Source organism: Argopecten irradians, chromosome 8, assembly GCF_041381155.1.
Source record: "Argopecten irradians isolate NY chromosome 8, Ai_NY, whole genome shotgun sequence".
In the NCBI taxonomy this organism is placed as follows: Eukaryota; Metazoa; Mollusca; class Bivalvia; order Pectinida; family Pectinidae; genus Argopecten; species Argopecten irradians.
In genome coordinates, this window is record NC_091141.1 from 43,199,806 (window position 1) to 43,221,666 (window position 21,861).

The window sequence follows — 21,861 nt, forward strand, 5'->3', positions numbered from 1 at the left end:
CAACTCTTCAATTTACAGTTTAAACAAATTAATTATTCATACAATGTATAAGTGTAAGCTAATTCATTCCAACGTAATCTATAGGAAAGCATATTGCACACATCAAAACTTTGAAATACGACAGTACATATATGTGTACGTGAAATGTATTGTCACAGTGTATGGGGCACATGTAAGTTGGCCCATGGGTATAAAGTTAATCTCCCTCCCAAGAAGGTGTTAATTACAGGTGAACTCCGCCCATGGCCAGCTACATGGGGTCGACACAAGGTAACACCAGTACAGGTAAAATACCCATGCACGTCACGCTGGGAATTAAAGAGATTCCAGGTACAAATAACAAATAAACCCATGTGAGAAGGTGCCCGTGACTGTCCAGTTTTTATTGATATGAGTTTAAACGTATATCCGGGTCTGATTTGACACGCATACAGTACGTGTGAAGGCTTATAATGCTAGGTTTACATTATGTTCCCGGCGACCACGGTAGCCCCGTTTGCCCGAAACATGGTGCGCCGTGGAATTTTGGCTATTTTTTGTCTCTGTATTCAAGTTGAGCTAGGTCTTGTGAAGTTTTGCCACGGTCTTTTACGGATTACGTGGTGGACCGTGGATATAGGGGAAAGTGCTGTTCCCGGAGGTTAAAGGTACACTACGGTTTTAGCACGGTTTATCAAGGATACCACTATGTTATCTCGAGGCCTGTTACGATCTGATGAGGTCTGCTACGTTTTACACGTCCGCCGAGGCTTACTAGGGATGGAAGTCTGATGCCGGGCTTTTTTGTAGCAAATGAAACCATATCTATTGCCGAAAAGTCATTTTAAACACGTTTTAATTACAAAATGTGTTAAAAGAAAATAAAATCTTAACTATATTTGGTATAAATATATAATTATTATAGCCAAGTGTTTCTACGCAATTTTTTTTTTTCTGTAATGGTTCCCACTTAATCTCACTTAGCTTTGGTATAATTTGATGGTTTAAATGTGTTTCATAATGACTAATTCTATTTATTAATACAAATAATTCCATGAAGTAGCAAATATGTACCAAGCCAGGCAATGATACTCCATTATATATTGCTTACAACGTAAGACCGTAATAAGACGTAACATGCCGTATCACGTCGGGCTTTCAACCGCTACAAGCCTTGATGTGCCTTGACAGAACGCATCGAAACGTCTATCATCCATCTTGGCTTGCCGTCAAAACCTTGACAAACCTGGACAAATTGGCACAAAACGTGCAGCCAATCTGCATCAACCGTGATAAAACGTGGAAAAACGCAACAGACCGTCACAAAACTTGAAATCACCATGAAATTCCGGGGATCGTGCTTGCTGCCCGTTCCACCACGGACCGTCTGGAAGTTTTGTTACGGCCTCGTACGCACTGTTACGTTTTGTTACATCAATACCGTTTTATTACGTCCTGTTGCGTTCAACGTCTGTACCATGACTGCCGTGGTAAATTTTTTGACAGTTTAAAAATCTGGCACGGCATCCATGGTAATCACGACCGCTCACGCTTGTCTATCAAGTCCTTCTGCGTTGTCTAACGTTGTCTCGCGGCCACCACGTTTTGTCCACGGTGGCCTGAAACGGGGCTGCCGTGGCCGCCGGGAACATAGTGTAAACCTAGCATAATGTAACGTGTCCCTGCACAGTTCGAATTCTACACTTGTTCTACATGTAGTTGTAGGTATACCTGTACATTGCAAACATTTACATCATTTTATTCCATTTTAATATCAATACAATTACTAATTAATTGCGTTTAAAAATATGTACATGTAAATGCCAAATCTCACCTAAACCCCGTGTTCAAACTCGTCATATTAATGATTATTAAATTTCACGAATTTATTTACAAATCTCCCGAGTCTTTTTTTGCGTTCTTCGTATATTTATAATATCTAACGTAACAAGAACAATATTATGCAGCATGTATGTAATAACATTTTCATATTTTTATTATCTGTTTTAGCTATTTTCTTGTGTAATCTTTCAGTTGTCGTGGATTCTTTCTAAAATAATGCTTTTGACATTCATATTCTGTAAGACAGTTTCGTTAATATTTGAATTGCTTTCGCAGAAATCATAGTAACAACAAACATATGTTTGATATATGTTTCTGATAATAATAATAAAAAAAGTGAAAATCACATTAAGTTTTGAAAATGTCATTTAAGTACGATTATTTCAGAACGTTTTCACGGATAGGAGCGTCATGTATGCGATCTTGTTACTGTACATATTATTATTTCAACCACATCTAACAAACAAATATACTTCCAAAAGAGATATAAAATGCAATACAATACACTTTATTCATTTTTTTCATTTCATAGCTATTATGATAATCGCTTCTACACGAAGCGGTAAACGTAATACCTTGAACATTATATCCGGATCGTCAAAGCATCTCACCGGCATTTGGTTCTATTTTTAGAGGTTAACGTTAACGGAAGTGGGTCTTGTTAACAATTAACACAAACGATTTCTAATGCAAACGATTGTAAACGCAACTAACGATTAACGATTGCTAATGCAAATGATAACGATTAACGATAAACGATTGGTAACGCTAACGATTGCTAACGGAAATAACGCAAATGCAAACGAAAAGGCAAATTTGGGAACGTTGAATGGTTCAGGTAGTGTAGCTAGTCATGCAAGATCCTCTATTTATCATATGCAATTTTAAAACTTTTCATAAAAAAAAATATTGAGAAAAAAATTTATGGCCAAACAGACAAAGAGGTTGAGCATTTATATTCTATACTATGTGCAATTTTGGGTTTTTAAATTTTTACTAGAGAATCCAATTAAAGGACAGACAGGGTCTGAAATAATTATGTGTAAAGTTGACCAAACAAATTCGAGGAATTTATATCCCCTGCTTTTGTTAATAAAAGGCCCTTAACTCAGCCAAATATGGTTCAATCAAAATCTCGATCAAACTTGGCCAAGGCCCTGAGACATTTAACTATGTTTATTTGTTACCAAGTTTCAAGAAAATCTGGTCATATTTAAAAGAGTTATTAAATGGAAACTGTTGAAAAATGCCATTTTTCGTTAATCCAAGGGCCATAACTCTGTCAAATAGGGTCCGAGGAAAACGTAGAGCGAACTCATTCAAGCCCTTTGCAATTATTGTACGGAAACCAAGCGTTACAGACAGACAGATGGACGGACGGATGGACAAACCCAAATTAATATTCCAAATTTCGGTGAAAGCAGGGATAAAAAGTGACTTACAGCGACAACTTTAATTCCAGAGTAATATGACGATGCCTTCCACTGAACCGTGTTGACACAAGTGTCGCTGGTTAAGGTATACACATTACGGACACACTTGGACGACTCGTCTTCCAGAAATGCTGAAATGGTTTTTATTTTGATATCTTAGATGCATAATTAGTTACCAATACAATCTGAGTTTGGAGAGAACAGAGGAAATTTTGTTTGTCAGCAAATAAATTGGAGTGTTTTTTCAACAATAATTATATAAAGGAAAATACTTTATCTTTACATGTGGTGAAAATTAATCACAAAACACCTCTCAGAGAGTGAGACCTTCTCTTTAGTGCAAATGGTTGAGCGTCAGACTATACGCTAGAAGTCCTGAGTTTGATTCCTAACAGTAGAGGCATTGATTATTTGATATCAATTCTGTGCTCCTTTATACACAAGCCCAATGTTTGATGTGGGGTGAAAATCTTACCAGCTGGATTGCTGTCTGAACAGAAAGTTGATCCGACAGCTTTAGGGACCCCAAGGTAACCTCTAGCCAGGTTCTGGTAAACTACGAACACAGGATCTCCACTCTGTAACAAACAATTAGTCATGGTACAGACAAGGAACACAGGATCTCCACTCTGTAACAAACGATTAGTCATAGTACAGACAAGGAACACAGGATCTCCACTCTGTAACAAACAATTAGTCATAGTACAGACAAGGAACACAGGATCTCCACTCTGTAACAAACGATTAGTCATAGTACAGACAAGGAACACAGGATCTCAACTCTGTAACAAACAATTACGGTAGTCATAGTACAGACAAGGAACACAGGATCTCCACTCTGTAACAAATAATTAGTCATAGTACAGACAAGGAACACAGGATCTCCACTCTGTAACAAACAATTAGTCATAGTACAGACAAGGAACACAGGATCTCCACTCTGTAACAAACGATTAGTCATAGTACAGACAAGGAACACAGGATCTCCACTCTGTAACAAACGATTAGTCATAGTACAGACAAGGAACACAGGATCTCCACTCTGTAACAAACAATTAGTCATAGTACAGACAAGGAACACAGGATCTCCACTCTGTAACAAACAATTAGTCATAGTACAGACAAGGAACACAGGATCTCCACTCTGTAACAAATAATTAGTCATAGTACAGATAAGGAAAACAGGATCTCCACTCTGTAACAAACGATTAGTCATAGTACAGACAAGGAACACAGGATCTCCACTCTGTAACAAACGATTAGTCATAGTACAGACAAGGAACACAGGACCTCCACTCTGTAACAAACAATTAGTCATAGTACAGACAGGGAACACAGGACCTCCACTCTGTAACAAACAATTAGTCATAGTTCAGACAAGGAACACAGGATCTCCACTCTAGAACAAACAATTAGTCATAGTACAGACAAGGAACACAGAACCTCCACTCTGTAACAAACAATTAGTCATAGTACAGACAAGGAACACAGGATCTCCACTCTGTGTCAAACGATTAGTCATAGTACAGACAAGGAACACAGGATCTCCACTCTGTAACAAACGATTAGTCATAGTACAGACAAGGAACACAGGATCTCCACTCTGTAACAAACGATTAGTCATAGTACAGACAAGGAACACAGGATCTCCACTCTGTAACAAACGATTAGTCATAGTACAGACAATGAACACAGGATCTCCACTCTGTAACAAACAATTAGTCATAGTACAGACAAGGAACACAGGATCTCCACTATGTAACAACAATTAGTCATAGTACAGACAAGGAACACAGGATCTCTACTATGTAACAAACAATTAGTCATAGTACAGATAAGGAACACAGGATCTCAAATCTGTAACAAACAATTACGGTAGTCATAGTACAGACAAGGAACACAGGATCTCCACTCTGTAACAAACGATTAGTCATAGTACAGACAAGGAACACAGGATCTCCACTCTGTAACAAACAATTAGTCATAGTACAGACAAGGAACACAGGATCTCCACTCTGTAACAAACAATTAGTCATAGTACAGACAAGGAACACAGGATCTCCACTCTGTAACTAACAATTAGTCATAGTACAGACAAGGAACACAGGATCTCCACTCTGTAACAAACAATTAGTCATAGTACAGACAAGGAACACAGGATCTCCACTCTGTAACAAACAATTAGTCATAGTACAGACAAGGAACACAGGATCTCCACTCTGTAACAAACGATTAGTCATAGTACAGACAAGGAACACAGGATCTCCACTCTGTAACAAACGATTAGTCATAGTACAGACAAGGAACACAGGATCTCCACTCTGTAACAAACAATTAGTCATAGTACAGACAAGAAACACAGGATCTCCACTCTGTAACAAACGATTAGTCATAGTACAGACAAGGAACACAGGATCTCCACTCTGTAACAAACGATTAGTCATAGTACAGACAAGGTCTGGCGAGATTTTTGTTACAACTTTTGGTATTGAACAAGAGGCCAGGAGGGCATGTACCTGGTACATCAAATTTTTGAAAAATATATTAAATCAGAATTTACTTTAAAATACTTAATCATTAGCCTTAAGTCAATGTATCATAACATACGAATAAGAATTTATGTTTCATTACCAATTTTTATAGTTTAATTTAAGACACTAATTAGACAAAGGCTTGTACTCTTTGACTTACAACAAATCATGATTATGGTTATTTATGGTGACTAAAACCTTACAGTTAGTTCACTCTGTTCTAGTTAAGAGTTAACATTATACAGGGGAACTTCCCATAACTGATCATGCATAAAGACAAAGCGTAGATTTCACAGTCTGTTGGCCGTGGGCATCCATTATGTTCGCTCATGTAAGTCCAATTTACAGAAGTAATTTCTGGTGTATTTTAATCATTCTGGGTACAAAATTACGTCAATATTCTGAATTCAGAGAGATTGGTTCTAGAAAGAATTTTACTGCTATAATAAAGAAGGATCAGTTTTGTATTAACATTAACATCGGCATCAACAGCCAAAAGTACCGGTGATTGGTTTTGGGCAGGATAAGTTTTGAGAAGGATAAGTTTTGGGAAATTGTACTTTAATTAGTCTAATAGCAAACATTCCCAAGTATACAGTAATTAAAATTTGTTTCAAGAAAAGTAAACAAACATGAAAACATCTTAAAAATCAATTTTGAAATCATATAAAGCAAAATATTTTCTATAACTACAGGATATTTCACCTTGTATTTATTAACAAAATATTTTCTATAACTACAGGATATTTCACCTTGAATTCATTAACAAAATGTTTTCTATAACTTCAGTATATATAATCAAAAAGAAACTATTGGCAACTGAAATGTGAAATATATCTGTACGAATGTTTTGTAGTACAACCTATAGAACAACCTATGTCGTTGTGTAGCAATGTTGGATATGTCCTGATGTAACAAAATAATCATCAATGTTCAGCAAAATGAGTTGTGTACAAGGTGTCTGGGTAATAAAAACGTTTTAAAAAAAAAACGTTTTCTATAACTACAGTATATTTCACCGTGTATTCATTAACAAAATATGTTCTATAACTACAGTATATTTCACCTTGTATTCATTAACAAAATGTTTTCTTTAACTACAGTATATTTCACCGTGTATTCATTAACAATATATGTTCTACAACTACAGTATATTTCACCTTGTATTCATTAACAAAATGTTTTCTATAACTACAGTATATTTCACCTTGTATTCATTAACAAAACGTTTTCTATAACTACAGTATATTTCACCGTGTATTCATTAACAAAATATGTTCTATAACTACAGTATATTTCACCTTGTATTCATTAACAATATATGTTCTATAACTACAGTATATTTCACCTTGTATTCATTAACAAAATGTTTTCTATAACTACAGTATATTTCACCTTGTATTCATTAACAATATATGTTCTACAACTACAGTATATTTCACCTTGTATTCATTAACAATATATGTTCTATAACTACAGTATATTTCACCTTGTATTCATTAACAATATATGTTCTATAACTACAGTATATTTCACCTTGTATTCATTAACAAAATGTTTTCTATAACTACAGTATATTTCACCTTGTATTCATTAACAAAATATTTTCTATAACTACAGTATATTTCACCTTGTATTCATTAACAAAATGTTTTCTATAACTACAGTATATTTCACCGTGTATTCATTAACAAAATGTTTTCTATAACTACAGTATATTTCACCTTGTATTCATTAAACTATAACTAAGTATATTTCTGTATTATAAAACTAACACAGTATATTTCACCGTGTATTCATTAACAAAATATTTTCTATAACTACAGTATATTTCACCGTGTATTCATTAACAAAATATTTTCTATAACTACAGTATATTTCACCTTGTATTCATTAACAAAATATTTTCTATAACTACAGTATATTTCACCGTGTATTCATTAACAAAATATTTTCTATAACTACAGTATATTTCACTGTGTATTCCTTAACAAAATGTTTTCTATAACTACAGTATATTTCACCGTGTATTCATTAACAAAATGTTTTCTATAACTACAGTATATTTCACCTTGTATTCATTAACAAAATGTTTTCTATAACTACAGTATATTTCACCGTGTATTCATTAACAAAACGTTTTCTATAAACTACAGTATATTTCACCTTGTATTTATTAACAAAATATTTTCTATAACTACAGTATATTTCACCTTGTATTCATTAACAAAATATTTTCTATAACTACAGTATATTTCACCTTGTATTCATTAACAAAATATTTTCTATAACTACAGTATATTTCACCGTGTATTCATTAACAAAATGTTTTCTATAACTACAGTATATTTCACCGTGTATTCATTAACAAAATGTTTTCTATAACTACAGTATATTTCACCTTGTATTCATTAACAAAATGTTTTCTATAACTACAGTATATTTCACCTTGTATTCATTAACAAAATATTTTCTATAACTACAGTATATTTCACCTTGTATTCATTAACAAAATATTTTCTATAACTACAGTATATTTCACCTTGTATTCATTAACAATATATGTTCTATAACCACAGTATATTTCACCTTGTATTCATTAACAAAATGTTTTCTATAACTACAGTTTATTTCACCGTGTATTCATTAACAATATATGTTCTATAACTACAGTATATTTCACCGTGTATTCATTAACAAAATGTTTTCTATAACTACAGTATATTTCACCTTGTATTCATTAACAAAATATTTTCTATAACTACAGTATTATTTCACCTTGTATTCATTAACAAAATGTTTTCTATAACTACAGTTTATTTCACCGTGTATTCATTAACAATATATGTTCTATAACTACAGTATATTTCACCGTGTATTCATTAACAAAATGTTTTCTATAACTACAGTATATTTCACCGTGTATTCATTAAGGATGTACTCCTCTGAGAAGTCAAAATTTTCTTGTATTAAACTTTTTTTTCTCATATAGATTTTTGGAAATAGGAGTTCATGTTATAAACGAAAATGGAAGAAAAAACATATGTCCGTGTGCTCGTTTTTGAGATATTGTCACTCAAAGATACCTAGTTGACAAAATATTGGATTTTATGGGAAATTTGCGGTTTTGACCATATACACATGAGATTAAAGTCATAATTTCCTATCGAGGTGTTTGATATGTATGGATGTTTGTAGAATTTATTTTCCAGTAGTCTTCTTTAAAAACATACCAGTTTTGATTAATAAGACTAATATTTTTTCTCAGAATAACAACATATGCTACCCCTACCCCTTAATTTTGAGCTAAAAAATGCACCATTTTCTTTTGCCAATTAATTTTTGCTAAAAAATTTTATAACTTTCGTTCATATTTTGCATATCAACAGGGAAAGGGTTGTTCTTTCTAAATCAGGCAGAAAAATGGGGGGTCCGTGTGCTTACTTTTTTGCCCCATTTGAATATTTGTTATTTTTCAGTATTTTGGAGTAAAAAATAAAAGTGCCCAAATTACCATTAAATGTCAAAATAAAGTGACAAAAGTGTATCATTTCACACATTAATGATCAATATTTTAATTACCACGAACCCAGTAACGATTTACAGCAAAAATTAGTTCGATACAGCTAAAAATACTGGCGCAGTGATGATTTAAGTAAAACCATTTCAGTAAAAAATGGTAAAACTGTGGCGCTATTCAAGCGAAAAAAGACACAATTTCAAAATCGCCAAATGGACCATTTCTTAAAGTCCCGTATAAAAAAATCTACTAAAAATAGAAATGTAATTTTTTGACAGAATTTGCAACTGCAATTGCTAAAGATTTGATAATTTTATCTTAAAATTCATAACTTCTTTGACCTATGTCGAAACGAGACTTCAACGGACTGAACTTAACAAAATTTTTCTATAACTACAGTATATTTCACTGTGTATTCATTAACAAAATATTTTCTATAACTACAGTATATTTCACCGTGTATTCATTAACAAAATGTTTTCTATAACTACAGTATATTTCACCGTGTATTCATTAACAAAATATTTTCTATAACTACAGTATATTTCACCTTGTATTCATTAACAAAATATTTTCTATAACTACAGTATATTTCACCGTGTATTCATTAACAAAATATTTTCTATAACTACAGTATATTTCACCGTGTATTCATTAACAAAATATTTTCTATAACTACAGTATATTTCACCTTGTATTCATTAACAAAATATTTTCTATAACTACAGTATATTTCACCGTGTATTCATTAACAATATATGTTCTATAACTACAGTATATTTCACCGTGTATTCATTAACAAAATGTTTTCTATAACTACAGTATATTTCACCTTGTATTTATTAACAAAATATTTTCTATAACTACAGTATATTTCACCTTGTATTCATTAACAAAATATTTTCTATAACTACAGTATATTTCACCGTGTATTCATTAACAAAATGTTTTCTATAACTACAGTATATTTCACCGTGTATTCATTAACAAAATGTTTTCTATAACTACAGTATATTTCACCTTGTATTCATTAACAAAATGTTTTCTATAACTACAGTATATTTCACCTTGTATTCATTAACAAAATATTTTCTATAACTACAGTATATTTCACCTTGTATTCATTAACAATATATGTTCTATAACTACAGTATATTTCACCTTGTATTCATTAACAAAATATTTTCTATAACTACAGTATATTTCACCGTGTATTCATTAACAAAATTTTTAGTTCTATAACTACAGTATATTTCACCGTGTATTCATTAACAAAATATGTTCTATAACTACAGTATATTTCGACGTGTATTCATTAACAAAATATGTTCTATAACTACAGTATATTTCACCTTGTATTCATTAACAATATATGTTCTATAACTACAGTATATTTCACCGTGTATTCATTAACAAAATATGTTCTATAACTACAGTATATTTCACCTTGTATTCATTAACAAAATGTTTTCTATTTCACCTTGTAATCATTAACAAAATGTTTTCTATTTCACCTTGTATTCATTAACAAAATATGTTCTATAACTACAGTATATTTCACCGTGTATTCATTAACAAAATATGTTCTATAACTACAGTATATTTCACCTTGTATTCATTAACAATATATGTTCTATAACTACAGTATATTTCACCTTGTATTCATTAACAAAATGTTTTCTATAACTACAGTATATTTCACCGTGTATTCATTAACAAAATATGTTCTATAACTACAGTATATTTCACCGTGTATTCATTAACAATATATGTTCTATAACTACAGTATATTTCACCTTGTATTCATTAACAAAATGTTTTCTATAACTACAGTATATTTCACCTTGTATTCATTAACAAAATGTTTTCTATAACTACAGTATATTTCACCTTGTATTCATTAACAAAATGTTTTCTATAACTACACAGTATACTTCACCTTGTATTCATTAGCATAAAGAGTTTTGTCCACAGCCCCTGGTTGATAGTTTGTATCAGCAAACCGGTATAAATAATTTTCAAATGTTGTGGCATCAGACACCAGGTCAGGATTTGCATAATAGTTCCTCTGTTCATCTACAAATGAGAACATATTTAATGAGTTGTGAGATCAACTTTCTACAGGCGTTTTAAACAAAAACCCTTGCCACTTGAACTTGTTACCAAAGTGAAGAAGAATGTAGGAAACAGAGACCAATACTTAGTCACAATTAATGTAAAATAAAATGTTATCTTCCTTTGGAAATAAAAAGAAATATAAAAATATTTCTGTTGGAGCAGTTATAAGACTAAAATGCCATTTTTCTTGAACAGGATTAAAGCCTTTTTCATTTCAGGTGTCATTTCTGGTGGAATCGTCCAGAAAAAAAAAAGGATTTTGGGTATACTATAAAACCTGTGGTTTGATGATGTTATGTATTATCTTTCCAAATTAACTGCAGCCACCACCAGCCAATATAACTTACTGTTGTCGAAGTAAATACAGAACAATCCGTCCTGCGTGTACTCTTTCCTATACTGAGTGTTGTCTAGTAGTAGCAGTTCAGACTGGATACACATGCGATCATCAACACTGGATAAAAACACATTACAGTCAAAATATTGATTTATGATTAAACTTCACAAAATCCTTTGTTTCAAGCATCTGTACCAAGACAAAATATTATATAAAATCAAGCGTGTCTATAATTATAAAGACAAGGGACAAAGGAAAATAATGGTCTTTATTCTGAAGTGAGGCAGATTTTACAGTCATTTCCAAGTGTTGTCGGTGCTATGGAGAATGCTCATTGTTTAGAGCTTTTGATCTTATTCTCTTAGCACTTAAGGATTTGGAGAACATTTTGTTTTATTGATGTTTTGCAATTATTCTATATAATGAATTATTTGAAATGCTTTAAAAGATCGAGACAATGCTGTTAGCCTATAATTTGATACTTACTTGACTGGTGTTGGTGTGCAGGAAGAGAAAGCCTGAATGTCATTTGATGTACAGTCAGGATCACAGCAGCAAAGTACGTCACATGCATTCCCAGTTAGGTCGCATGGACATGGTCCAATGTCTGTTGAAAATGAAAAGGACCACTTTAGCCATTACTGTACAGTGTATATAATATGAAAGTTGTATTCTAGCACCCAAGACATATTAAAATGAAAGGAAATAAACGGAAATTTATCAATGGAAGTTTATGAATGAAATGGTTCACAAAATCACCACTAGGTGTCATTGTAGGGCAAGTCCTACAACTCATCTTACAAATGAGGTCAAACCAGATGGCATAAACACAAGCGCTATGCTAGCGCAGTGTTAAAAATGAGAATAACTGCCTGGCTGCCTATGTGCTTGATGGACCCAATAACTGCCAGGCTGCCAGCTGTGGGCTTGATGGACCCAATAACTGCCAGGCTGCCAGCTGTGGGCTTGATGGACCCAATAACTGCCAGGCTGCCTGGGTGCTTGATGGAACCAATAACAAATAAAGTAAACCACTAATCCAATTGCACGGAAAAAAAAATATCAAATTACTGTTCACATGTACATATTTCAGAACAATCAGCAGTAATCTAATTATTCACAAATAACAAATACTGAATATAACATTAGCACAGCAGCTCTATTTCTGCGACAGATTTTAGGCACTTTTTGTGCTTGAAACACTGTGCTAATGATATATCGTTTAATTTGTAAATTGTCATATTGTTTATAAAGCTATTATATACTGGGACCCTACCAGTAGTTGTGAAGGAATGGAACAGCATCGCGCGCAGTCATGATTTGGGGAAAAAAATTGTTTGCATCTCATGAAACACATTCATGTACAGAAACAAAACACCACCACCATGAAGTACAGTACCCGAAGGGTGATTCGGGACTTAATCGCGCCGCGAGCGACGAGCGATGAGCGACAATCGAGTGAACTCGCCCGGAACTCGCTGCGGATCCGCGCAAGCGAGATCGCTCCTGCGTGGTCCCACTCCGAAAGCGATTAAATGCTCGCTCCAGCAGCGATCCCGCTGGCAGCGAGATCATCCGCTCCGGCAGCGAGATCTTCCACTCCGGCAGCGATCCCGCTCCGACAGCGATATGATCCGCTTCAGCAGCGATATGATATACTTCGGCAGCGGTTTGTCTCCAAGCGATCTGTTGCTAGACATTGTCATCGTTTCAGCTTTGACAAACATGCCGCGATGATTACTTAGCATGATACAATCTAAAACTAAATTTGGGACGAGTATAGTTAGCTAACGAACTTACCTTCTTCAACTTGCTCATCGGAAACTATGAAGAAATTGTTTTAAAATAAAATGGTTTGTTAACACGTGCTTTGTGAATCAATCCGATTCTGTATTTAATCAAATATACTATTGATATTATATACAGTATATGTGTATGTGTTGTCTTTCCAAAATTTGACACTAATTTAATATTTTATATAAACTGAGCTATTATTAGAATGTGTCATATAGTTTCGTTGTTTTTATCAAAATACCCCGTTATTGGCATGATGACCTGTAATTCAAATGTCTTAACTACCTGGGTTTTTTTACCATCTGAATGATGTTTTCAACAACGTGCGTGTTGTGCTGATTTACGATATGGCCTCTTTTAGTTTATACTCAGAAATATAGTATTATATACAGTAGATATTTTAACCAATTCAAATTAATGCCAGATAATTCCTCTCAAAATCCTTATTTACTTTCACCATGCAACGTTTTAGAATGCTTTGCTTCATGTAATTACATGTATATGTATGCAGTTTACTTATTATGTAAATTGTCTAAGTACGCCATCATTAGCTGGACATACCTAACGTTTGATGAAAATATTATTTGTTCGAAGTGTTTTATACGATGCAAATTGTTTGACACTAAAATAAATATAAAACAATTGACTGGATGTTGTTACTTGTCCTCGATATCTTCACTGTGCAATATATATTTATCTGGAAAAACCTGAATACGACCGGTGGGAAAACAAAATACGATGTATATGCCTCTTCAATGTAAAAGTACCAACTTCGCAGATTCCAGCGAAAACGGTAAGTGCCTGTCATTATATTCATTTTTGAAGAAAATGTGTTTACAATGATGCTTTCAGTCAATTTCAAAGATAATCTAATTTATTTGACTTCGCTCAGCGATACAGCTATGATACATCGAAATGGACGAAATGACCATAAATGTTGAAAGTGGGTGCTCAGATTAAAGATCTAAGTTATGCTAATTTCTATCGCATGTGTTTTCCAATAACGTAATGACATTAAACAACTTCTACTTTCCTAAAATACTTGGGTTATCATTGCCTTTACGATACTTTCTTTACTAGTGCTGATAATCATTTTTCAGAGTGTAAGACCGCCATCTTTGCTGTTACTATCTAAAACTATGTACCATGAACCCTGTTTATTGGAGAATGGCATAGTGATATGTCATGTAAAGGGAAATTATTCTCAACTATCAAAGGAATAGTGCGACGATTTTTAACTATGCAATTGTCCACGCTAAAATTAAGTGAGTACTCCTTTCAAGACCTAGACGCGTTCACTTGGAGTTATCAGTACATTTTATTTTATTTGAGTGTCACATATCAAAATCACATAAAACAACAGAGTTTACATCAGAGTACTTTTTCAAATTAAAATATTATAATGATATGCAGACTAACTGACTTATGAGACACTAATTGGAAGTAAAAAAAAAAAAAAAGGAAAAAACACACACATACACAATAATGTCACACCAGGCGTAATATACCCATGCCTCGTGCTCGAAAATGCGCATGTTTCTATTCAATGTCGGAGCAAACATCGTAGCACACACAATACAAAATAAAAAGTCATGTGCGACTTGATTGATAGCTGGCGATCTGTCAATTATATGAAGTTAAAACACATGCGTTTTTTTAAAGTACATGTAATAGCTAGCATGTTTTGTGTGGGCAGACGGTAAGTTATGATTATCATCCAGTTCAAAGAAATGAGGATTAAAATTAAAAAAAAAAAAAACATAATTATAAAGATCGCTTCTAAAATATCAATTATTAGTTAACAGTTGCCGGACTCCCAAGATATGCGCTTTTGGTATCTGAATACATATTGTGGTAACGAGACTTATTTGGTGCGTGACGTAATCGACAAGCAGCTCATCACTATCAATATTTGCATACAGCGCTCTGACACGCCTACCTGTGATTTTCAAAACCTATTTCATACCATTATTGGTCAACTTAAACTCATATATATCATGATATACACACTACATGTATGTCGCATTCGGATGCATTATGCAAGAACAAGACAAAACCCAGAAAAAATATCATTACTGTTGATTTATTTATTCATTTATTTTAAGGTGTTTTAACTACTTGTTCGACGAAATTCGTCGTTCTAAGCAAGATAATAAGAAATTTCTATAATTCTCATTATTAAAAGGTGATACTTTACTCATTTAGTCCTTGTGCAGATACGGATCCAGATACGCCGGTGGAGACGCCATCGGGGATCGTTATTTTGCCGATTTGTTAACTGGAATGTTTTGGTTTTTTTCTTTATAAATAACTTTGTCTTGAACTATCGTTTTCTTATATACTTTTCAGTTAAAAATGCCAATCAATGAGGGACGAACCGCGATGAACGACCTAAACCTGTACAATTTTACCTGGATACGGAGGCTGGCTGAAGATAGAGGATTATATGTATAAAACTTTCGTTTCGATTTCTTACTTTTGCAATTTCTAAAGACAGCTGGAATAAGTAACACATAATTGTTATATTCATCTTACCGATTTTAAATTATTTTTTTTAACTTTTGTATACTTCTCTCTCTCTCCGTTAAAGTGTACACAGAATGGTTTGGTGTATAAAGCTTGCAAAAAGCGCCATTGGATAAAATTTAGAATGGACAAAGTACGAGTTACATAGCGATTACGGTATTAGAGATAATGCAACTTTTCTTAGAACATACCTGAAGCCCTAAGCTATTGAATCCTGACCTGTGACTTCACGGGGACAACGGGATCGACTGTTTTTGTGTCCATTATGATATATATTCATTAAAATTGAAATATTATTTGAAAGTAGTACCTATATTCAAAATCTACTACTGGATGTATGCATTCTGATATACAATATTAAATATCAAGCGTTTTTTCCCTATACATAAAATACATACCCATAAAACTTGAACATTCATGAAACAGCCTATAGCCTTACCTGTAATTATCTCCTATCTTTCACACCTAGTCTCCATTGGCCAACCAGAATGTTGGCTAAGTGTGAACAATGACCTTCTGCATTATTATGTTGTGATAAGTTGTAACACTTTAGCAAAATAAAGAAACTGAATCTGAACATCGATTTGTAAGGCACAAATACCTGTGTACATGTCCGATACAATTTTAATATATTCTCAATCAAAGATATAAGTTCGGAATACACTTGGAAATAGGGATTTATACCATACATATATTGATGTACCTGTCGTAGATGAATGGCGATCTCTTCATAATTATACACAATAAAATGTACATAATAAGTATATTCGCGTGTTTGGAACTACATATACATGTACACAATTATTATATTGCTTATCACCAGTATATATGGTTATCATTTAATTCTACTGTAATTTGGTGGAACTAATTCTTTACAACAAGTTTTGAGAACCTTCATATCACAAATATATATATTTTATCAGGAGTAGTATTTTTCGACCAATTTGTTTTTGATGAAATAAATTCAGCTTTCATATAATAAAGTACATCCGACGGCTTGTTGATATTTCGCTCAAGTTCATTCATTAATGTCTTTACTGGGAAAATAAAACATACACGGATCAGACGAAAAAAAATGAGGCTGAAGATATCTATGTCGAATACCAATAGCAGATATCAAGTATCGAAATCAGAATACTTCCGAATATAGCCAATGTCGTGTTGCGTTAATCTCCATACCTGTATACCGCAGTAACTAAAACGGCCATTACACGTGGTCAACCCTGGCTCATTAGCGAGCTAAGCAGATTACGTCAGACGGGTGTTTAGTGACCTGTCACGCTTTGTTGATTAGCACACGTCACGTGTCAAAATATCAGTCAACAGGTAAGTTAGATGGACCATCATGTAGTTGCTGTGTAGTGTCATATTTTATTCGTAAACACTAAGTCCTTGGTTTACAGTAAAATATACCGTTCGTACATAGCATATACAAATGTAACAAGTGTATCACACCCATGTATGCATTTGTACATGTAGATATATGTTTCCGGTTATATGTATAGGTATTTTTATACCAGAAACTGCAAAATTATTTACAAATGGCATGTCAAGAAAGAACAATGCAAATGTAAACCACAATGTCAGGAATTTAACATTTCTGATAGTTGCTAGATTTCGGATATCCAATTCTTTGTGAATTTTGATCAATATCAATCATTATATGATACCAATAATGATAATCTATATGACCAATAAATGTACTGTTGAAGATTGTTTAAATAACAAGTGTCAACATAGCTTAAAAAAGAAGAGAAACACGTTACAACTATAAATAAATTGTGTATTATATAATTCAAACTACTTTTTAACCCCCCACCCCCCTAATTTATATCTATGATATCTGCTTGTATTGAACTATGAAATACATTATATATATATATTTTTTCTTTTCGTTGTGTTGGTTCTTTATTTATACAGAAACTTGTTGGAATGGGTGATTAAATATGACCATCTTTTTCCGAATTCTTCTCCTTTTTAATTACATATAGTGAAAACTGAAAACTTGTAAAACAGAGATTAGATTTCTAGTAAAAAGGCACCAAGCCGTGCATGTATAAAAGTTTCCACGAGGCAGAGATATAGATTATTTCATTATTTAAATCTCTGCACAAGGTGATGTCTTTAGACTGCTTATAGACCACTACAATCTGCAGGTGTCACAACACTCAACCATGTATGTAGACTAGTGCAGAATCCTAAAATACTTAAAGGTGTTGCTTAAAATATGATGAAATGTAACTATCAATGCAAAAAATGTTCAAAATACAAACTTTTTGACTCTGAAAACTGGACGAAATTCGAGATTTAGACACTATATAATGGCTGCCGTGCGCTTGGAACACAGTAAAGTGCCGTAGTAAGTTTTTATTATGAAATACAGGCAAAATAATAGTAAGGAACCACTCTCTACTTCTCATTGTTTTGTTTAATCCAAACTGATTTCCTTATTATCGAAGTATCAATTTATTGCCCGCTATGTGTATACTTTTTTTGCATAGTATAAATACAAATGTATATACTATCTGTATTAGGGCCATTATATCATTTTATTTATCTTGTAAGTACAAGAAAGTATACATGTATCATGAACGTACAACTCAGTATCTTAATGGCTTGTACGTACAAGATATAAGTTGTACGTACAAGATAACACCTTATACGTACAAGATAAATAAAATGACATAGTGGCCCTAATACGCCGCCGTGGGCTTAGATGATCCGTATCTTTTAAATTTAAAAACATGTTTTCGTGATTTACTGAAAAAGTCCTTTCCTATCATTATAATACCATCAACATATTGGTGATGACTTATCTATATCTACACAGTAGACAATTCAAACAATTTTACCTAATAATCAATCCAATCTGGTTTGTAATAAAGCTGTAATAAAATCATTTGAATGTTTAAAAATTGTATGTATGTTCAGAGACTTCTACACATGATATGTTCAAATGCCTATTGAACGCAGTTTCTGTCAGCTGTCAAACTAATGTCAAAACTTCTATTCTTCTAACCAGAAACATATATCGACATTCTCAAAATGGTTTATTTAAGGTTTGGAACAATGTGACACTTGCGTCTATAGGAGAACTGTTGATAATAAAACGACAAAAGAGGGTAAGAGCTTCTGAGAAACTTTGAAATAATATCGCTGAAAATATCATCTGTTAAAACTAATGACGCAATATCAATTAACTATGCGATATTGTGTATACGTCATGTACATAAATGTATATCTGGATAATAATGTCGGTCACAATGTCTTCCTTTCCCGATGATTTCAATATAACTCCGTTCGAAATATACCCTGTGACTTCCGGTAGCGATCAAAAGATTTAAAATACAAATGAAACTAGACCTCGTAAGCCAGACAAAAGTAACCAAATTATGTAAACGAGGCCAGTTTATTAATTCTGATCATGGAATTACTGCTTATTCGTGTTTGTGTCATTATAAGATATAAAAAGCAAGACCATCAGCGTATGAATGACACATGTATTCATCTGCTAAATTTTGGGCTAAAATTGTTAAAGGGTTAAAATCAAGATGCAGATTGTTGTGCATAGATCTATTTAGTTTTATTAGAAAATATAAAGTGTGCAAAGAAGTACACATGATTATTGATCATTGAGTAATTTCACCAACGTACGTTTGGAATCCCTGTCGCATTAAGACTATTTATTGATGTTTTCTGAGTATTTTGTTCTGCTTTATATTTGAAAATTATAGCTTGTTCTTAAAAAATGTCATTTTACATAATGACAGTCAACGATGTTTATCAACAGGGACATGTGTAATCCAAACAACAGAATCCTTGACCCCGGTATACAGTTGGCAATGCAACTATACAAAGTACATGAAAGTCTCCGCGATAACTTCACATTGTTAAATAACACTTACGTAATTGAAACGTACATGGTATGGATGTAAGGGTAAAGGCTCTTTTATTCTTCCGGAATCGTTATTTTGTATAATAGATAATATGATTTCCCGATATTTCACTCTGTAGTTGTATACATTTTTTTGTATGTCTGTTCCAAATAAATGTCACAATGACTTTATTCAACTACAAGATACTACAAAAATTCAGCATAATCTTAACATCTCTCAGTAAACAATTCATTTATGTGCACATATAGTCTTGTTGTTGATTCTTTTCCATTTTGTTAAAATAGATTATGAATATGAAAAACGAAAACGATATACATTGTCTAAGACTTACTATGCCATGACTTTTCGAAACTGCTTAAAGTCGTACTAGTATCTGTTCCCGCTCCGAGAGCGATATGATCGGCGGGCGAATCCGCTCTGAGGGAGAGCGGTCTCGCTCCATGAGCAGGCAAATCTGCTCTATGAACGAGCGGGCGAACCCGCTCTATGAGCGGGAGGACAGCAGGCGGATCCGCTCTGTGAGTGATGGATCATCCTCCCGTCCCGCCGCGATCCCGCTCAAATTCCAAGCAAAAGCTCGAGCAATTTTTTGCCCGCGAGGCTATTTACTCACAAATCACAATTCGGGTACTGTATTTGTCAACAGCTCCAAACATTTGGAAATCGGAACGCACATTAGAATATGCACACAATCACAGCTACACTCCATCACGATAACTGGTTTGGTCCCAGTATAGAACAAATAATCATCGAAGAAAATTATGTAGTGATTGTTCAAATTTCATCATAAAGGGCCTCTTTACTAATGATGATATATATAAGATAGGTCACGTCTAATTACATATGTTCAGGGCCTTTTTTCAGCATGATTTGGGGCCAATTTTCGACCCCATTCTCCATTGCAAAGCCTCTACATTTTTCCCAATTCAAGTCTTAAATTTCCCAAAATCAAAGTTTCTTGAAAACTATCCGAAAATATTGCATGAACTTAGTAGGCTACGACTTTAGATATTTGTGAATTGGCTTCAGAAATGTACATAAACTATGTATACACTGGAAATAAAAATATCTTATTTATTCTCCATTATTTCATATTTCATAATTTTTCCCAAATCTAGGTTTTATCGCACATTTTCCCAAATTCAAAGCCACATGCCCCATTTCCACAGTAATGAGAAAAAGCCCTGATATTAGAAATTGTAATTTATGTAAATAGACGTGACCTAGGCTATCTTATATGCATGCAGTTGGAACGATTCTTGATTTGATTTTAATCAATGATCGATCGATTACGATTTTTCTTCTAAAGACTCCTAACAATAGATACAAATTACTTGACTTCAATGACTAGAGCAGTACCGTAGACATGATCAAGCTAGCCTAGCCAAAATCAGTTTAAACTCAAACCAACCACACACCCCACCCCCACCACCTTTCGGGCCCCTTCACTTCCCAAGATCCTAAGCACCCAAGCATCTGGACCAAACACGAAAATAAGTTGGAGCCTAGCAGACTATGACTGGGGCGATCACACACACACCTGTGTTGATAGCGACAGGAGACGGTGGCTGAGTAGGTACCGCTGTTAAGGTAGCTGTCGGTGTTGTTGTCGTTGGGGTAGTTGTGGTCGTTGGAGTAGTTGTAGTTGTCGGTGTGGTTGTAGTCTCTGTTGTTGCATTAGACGTTGGTGTTGTAGTTGGCACTGTTGTGGAAGAACGCGTGAAGCAAACACAGGAAAAAAGTAATATCAATAAAACATAAATTCTACAGCAAGCTCGCGCTTGCAGTTTTGCCTTTGCCGCCATGATGTATACAAATGAAGGATGATGGGAAATAATTTTGCAAGAAATAATAAAATAATTCTAAAAATCTCTAAGGATAATTT

At 33.6% G+C, this 21,861-nt stretch overlaps 1 protein-coding gene across 1 annotated transcript in view; it reads right to left on the reverse strand.

The window, feature by feature from the left end:
• The window catches only part of LOC138329917 (tectonic-1-like), a 57,142-nt gene extending 35,342 nt beyond the window's left edge, over positions 1–21,800 (reverse strand). Inside the window, exons 1-6 of the mRNA XM_069277201.1 lie at positions 21,517–21,800; positions 12,247–12,367; positions 11,771–11,877; positions 11,245–11,381; positions 3,730–3,832; positions 3,264–3,385 (exon numbers count right to left, since the gene is read on the reverse strand). Coding sequence (XP_069133302.1) covers positions 3,264–3,385; positions 3,730–3,832; positions 11,245–11,381; positions 11,771–11,877; positions 12,247–12,367; positions 21,517–21,781 — 855 coding nt within the window. The 5' untranslated portion in view covers positions 21,782–21,800. The remainder of the gene's footprint in view (positions 1–3,263; positions 3,386–3,729; positions 3,833–11,244; positions 11,382–11,770; positions 11,878–12,246; positions 12,368–21,516) is intronic.
• Between the last annotated feature and the right edge of the window lie 61 nt (positions 21,801–21,861).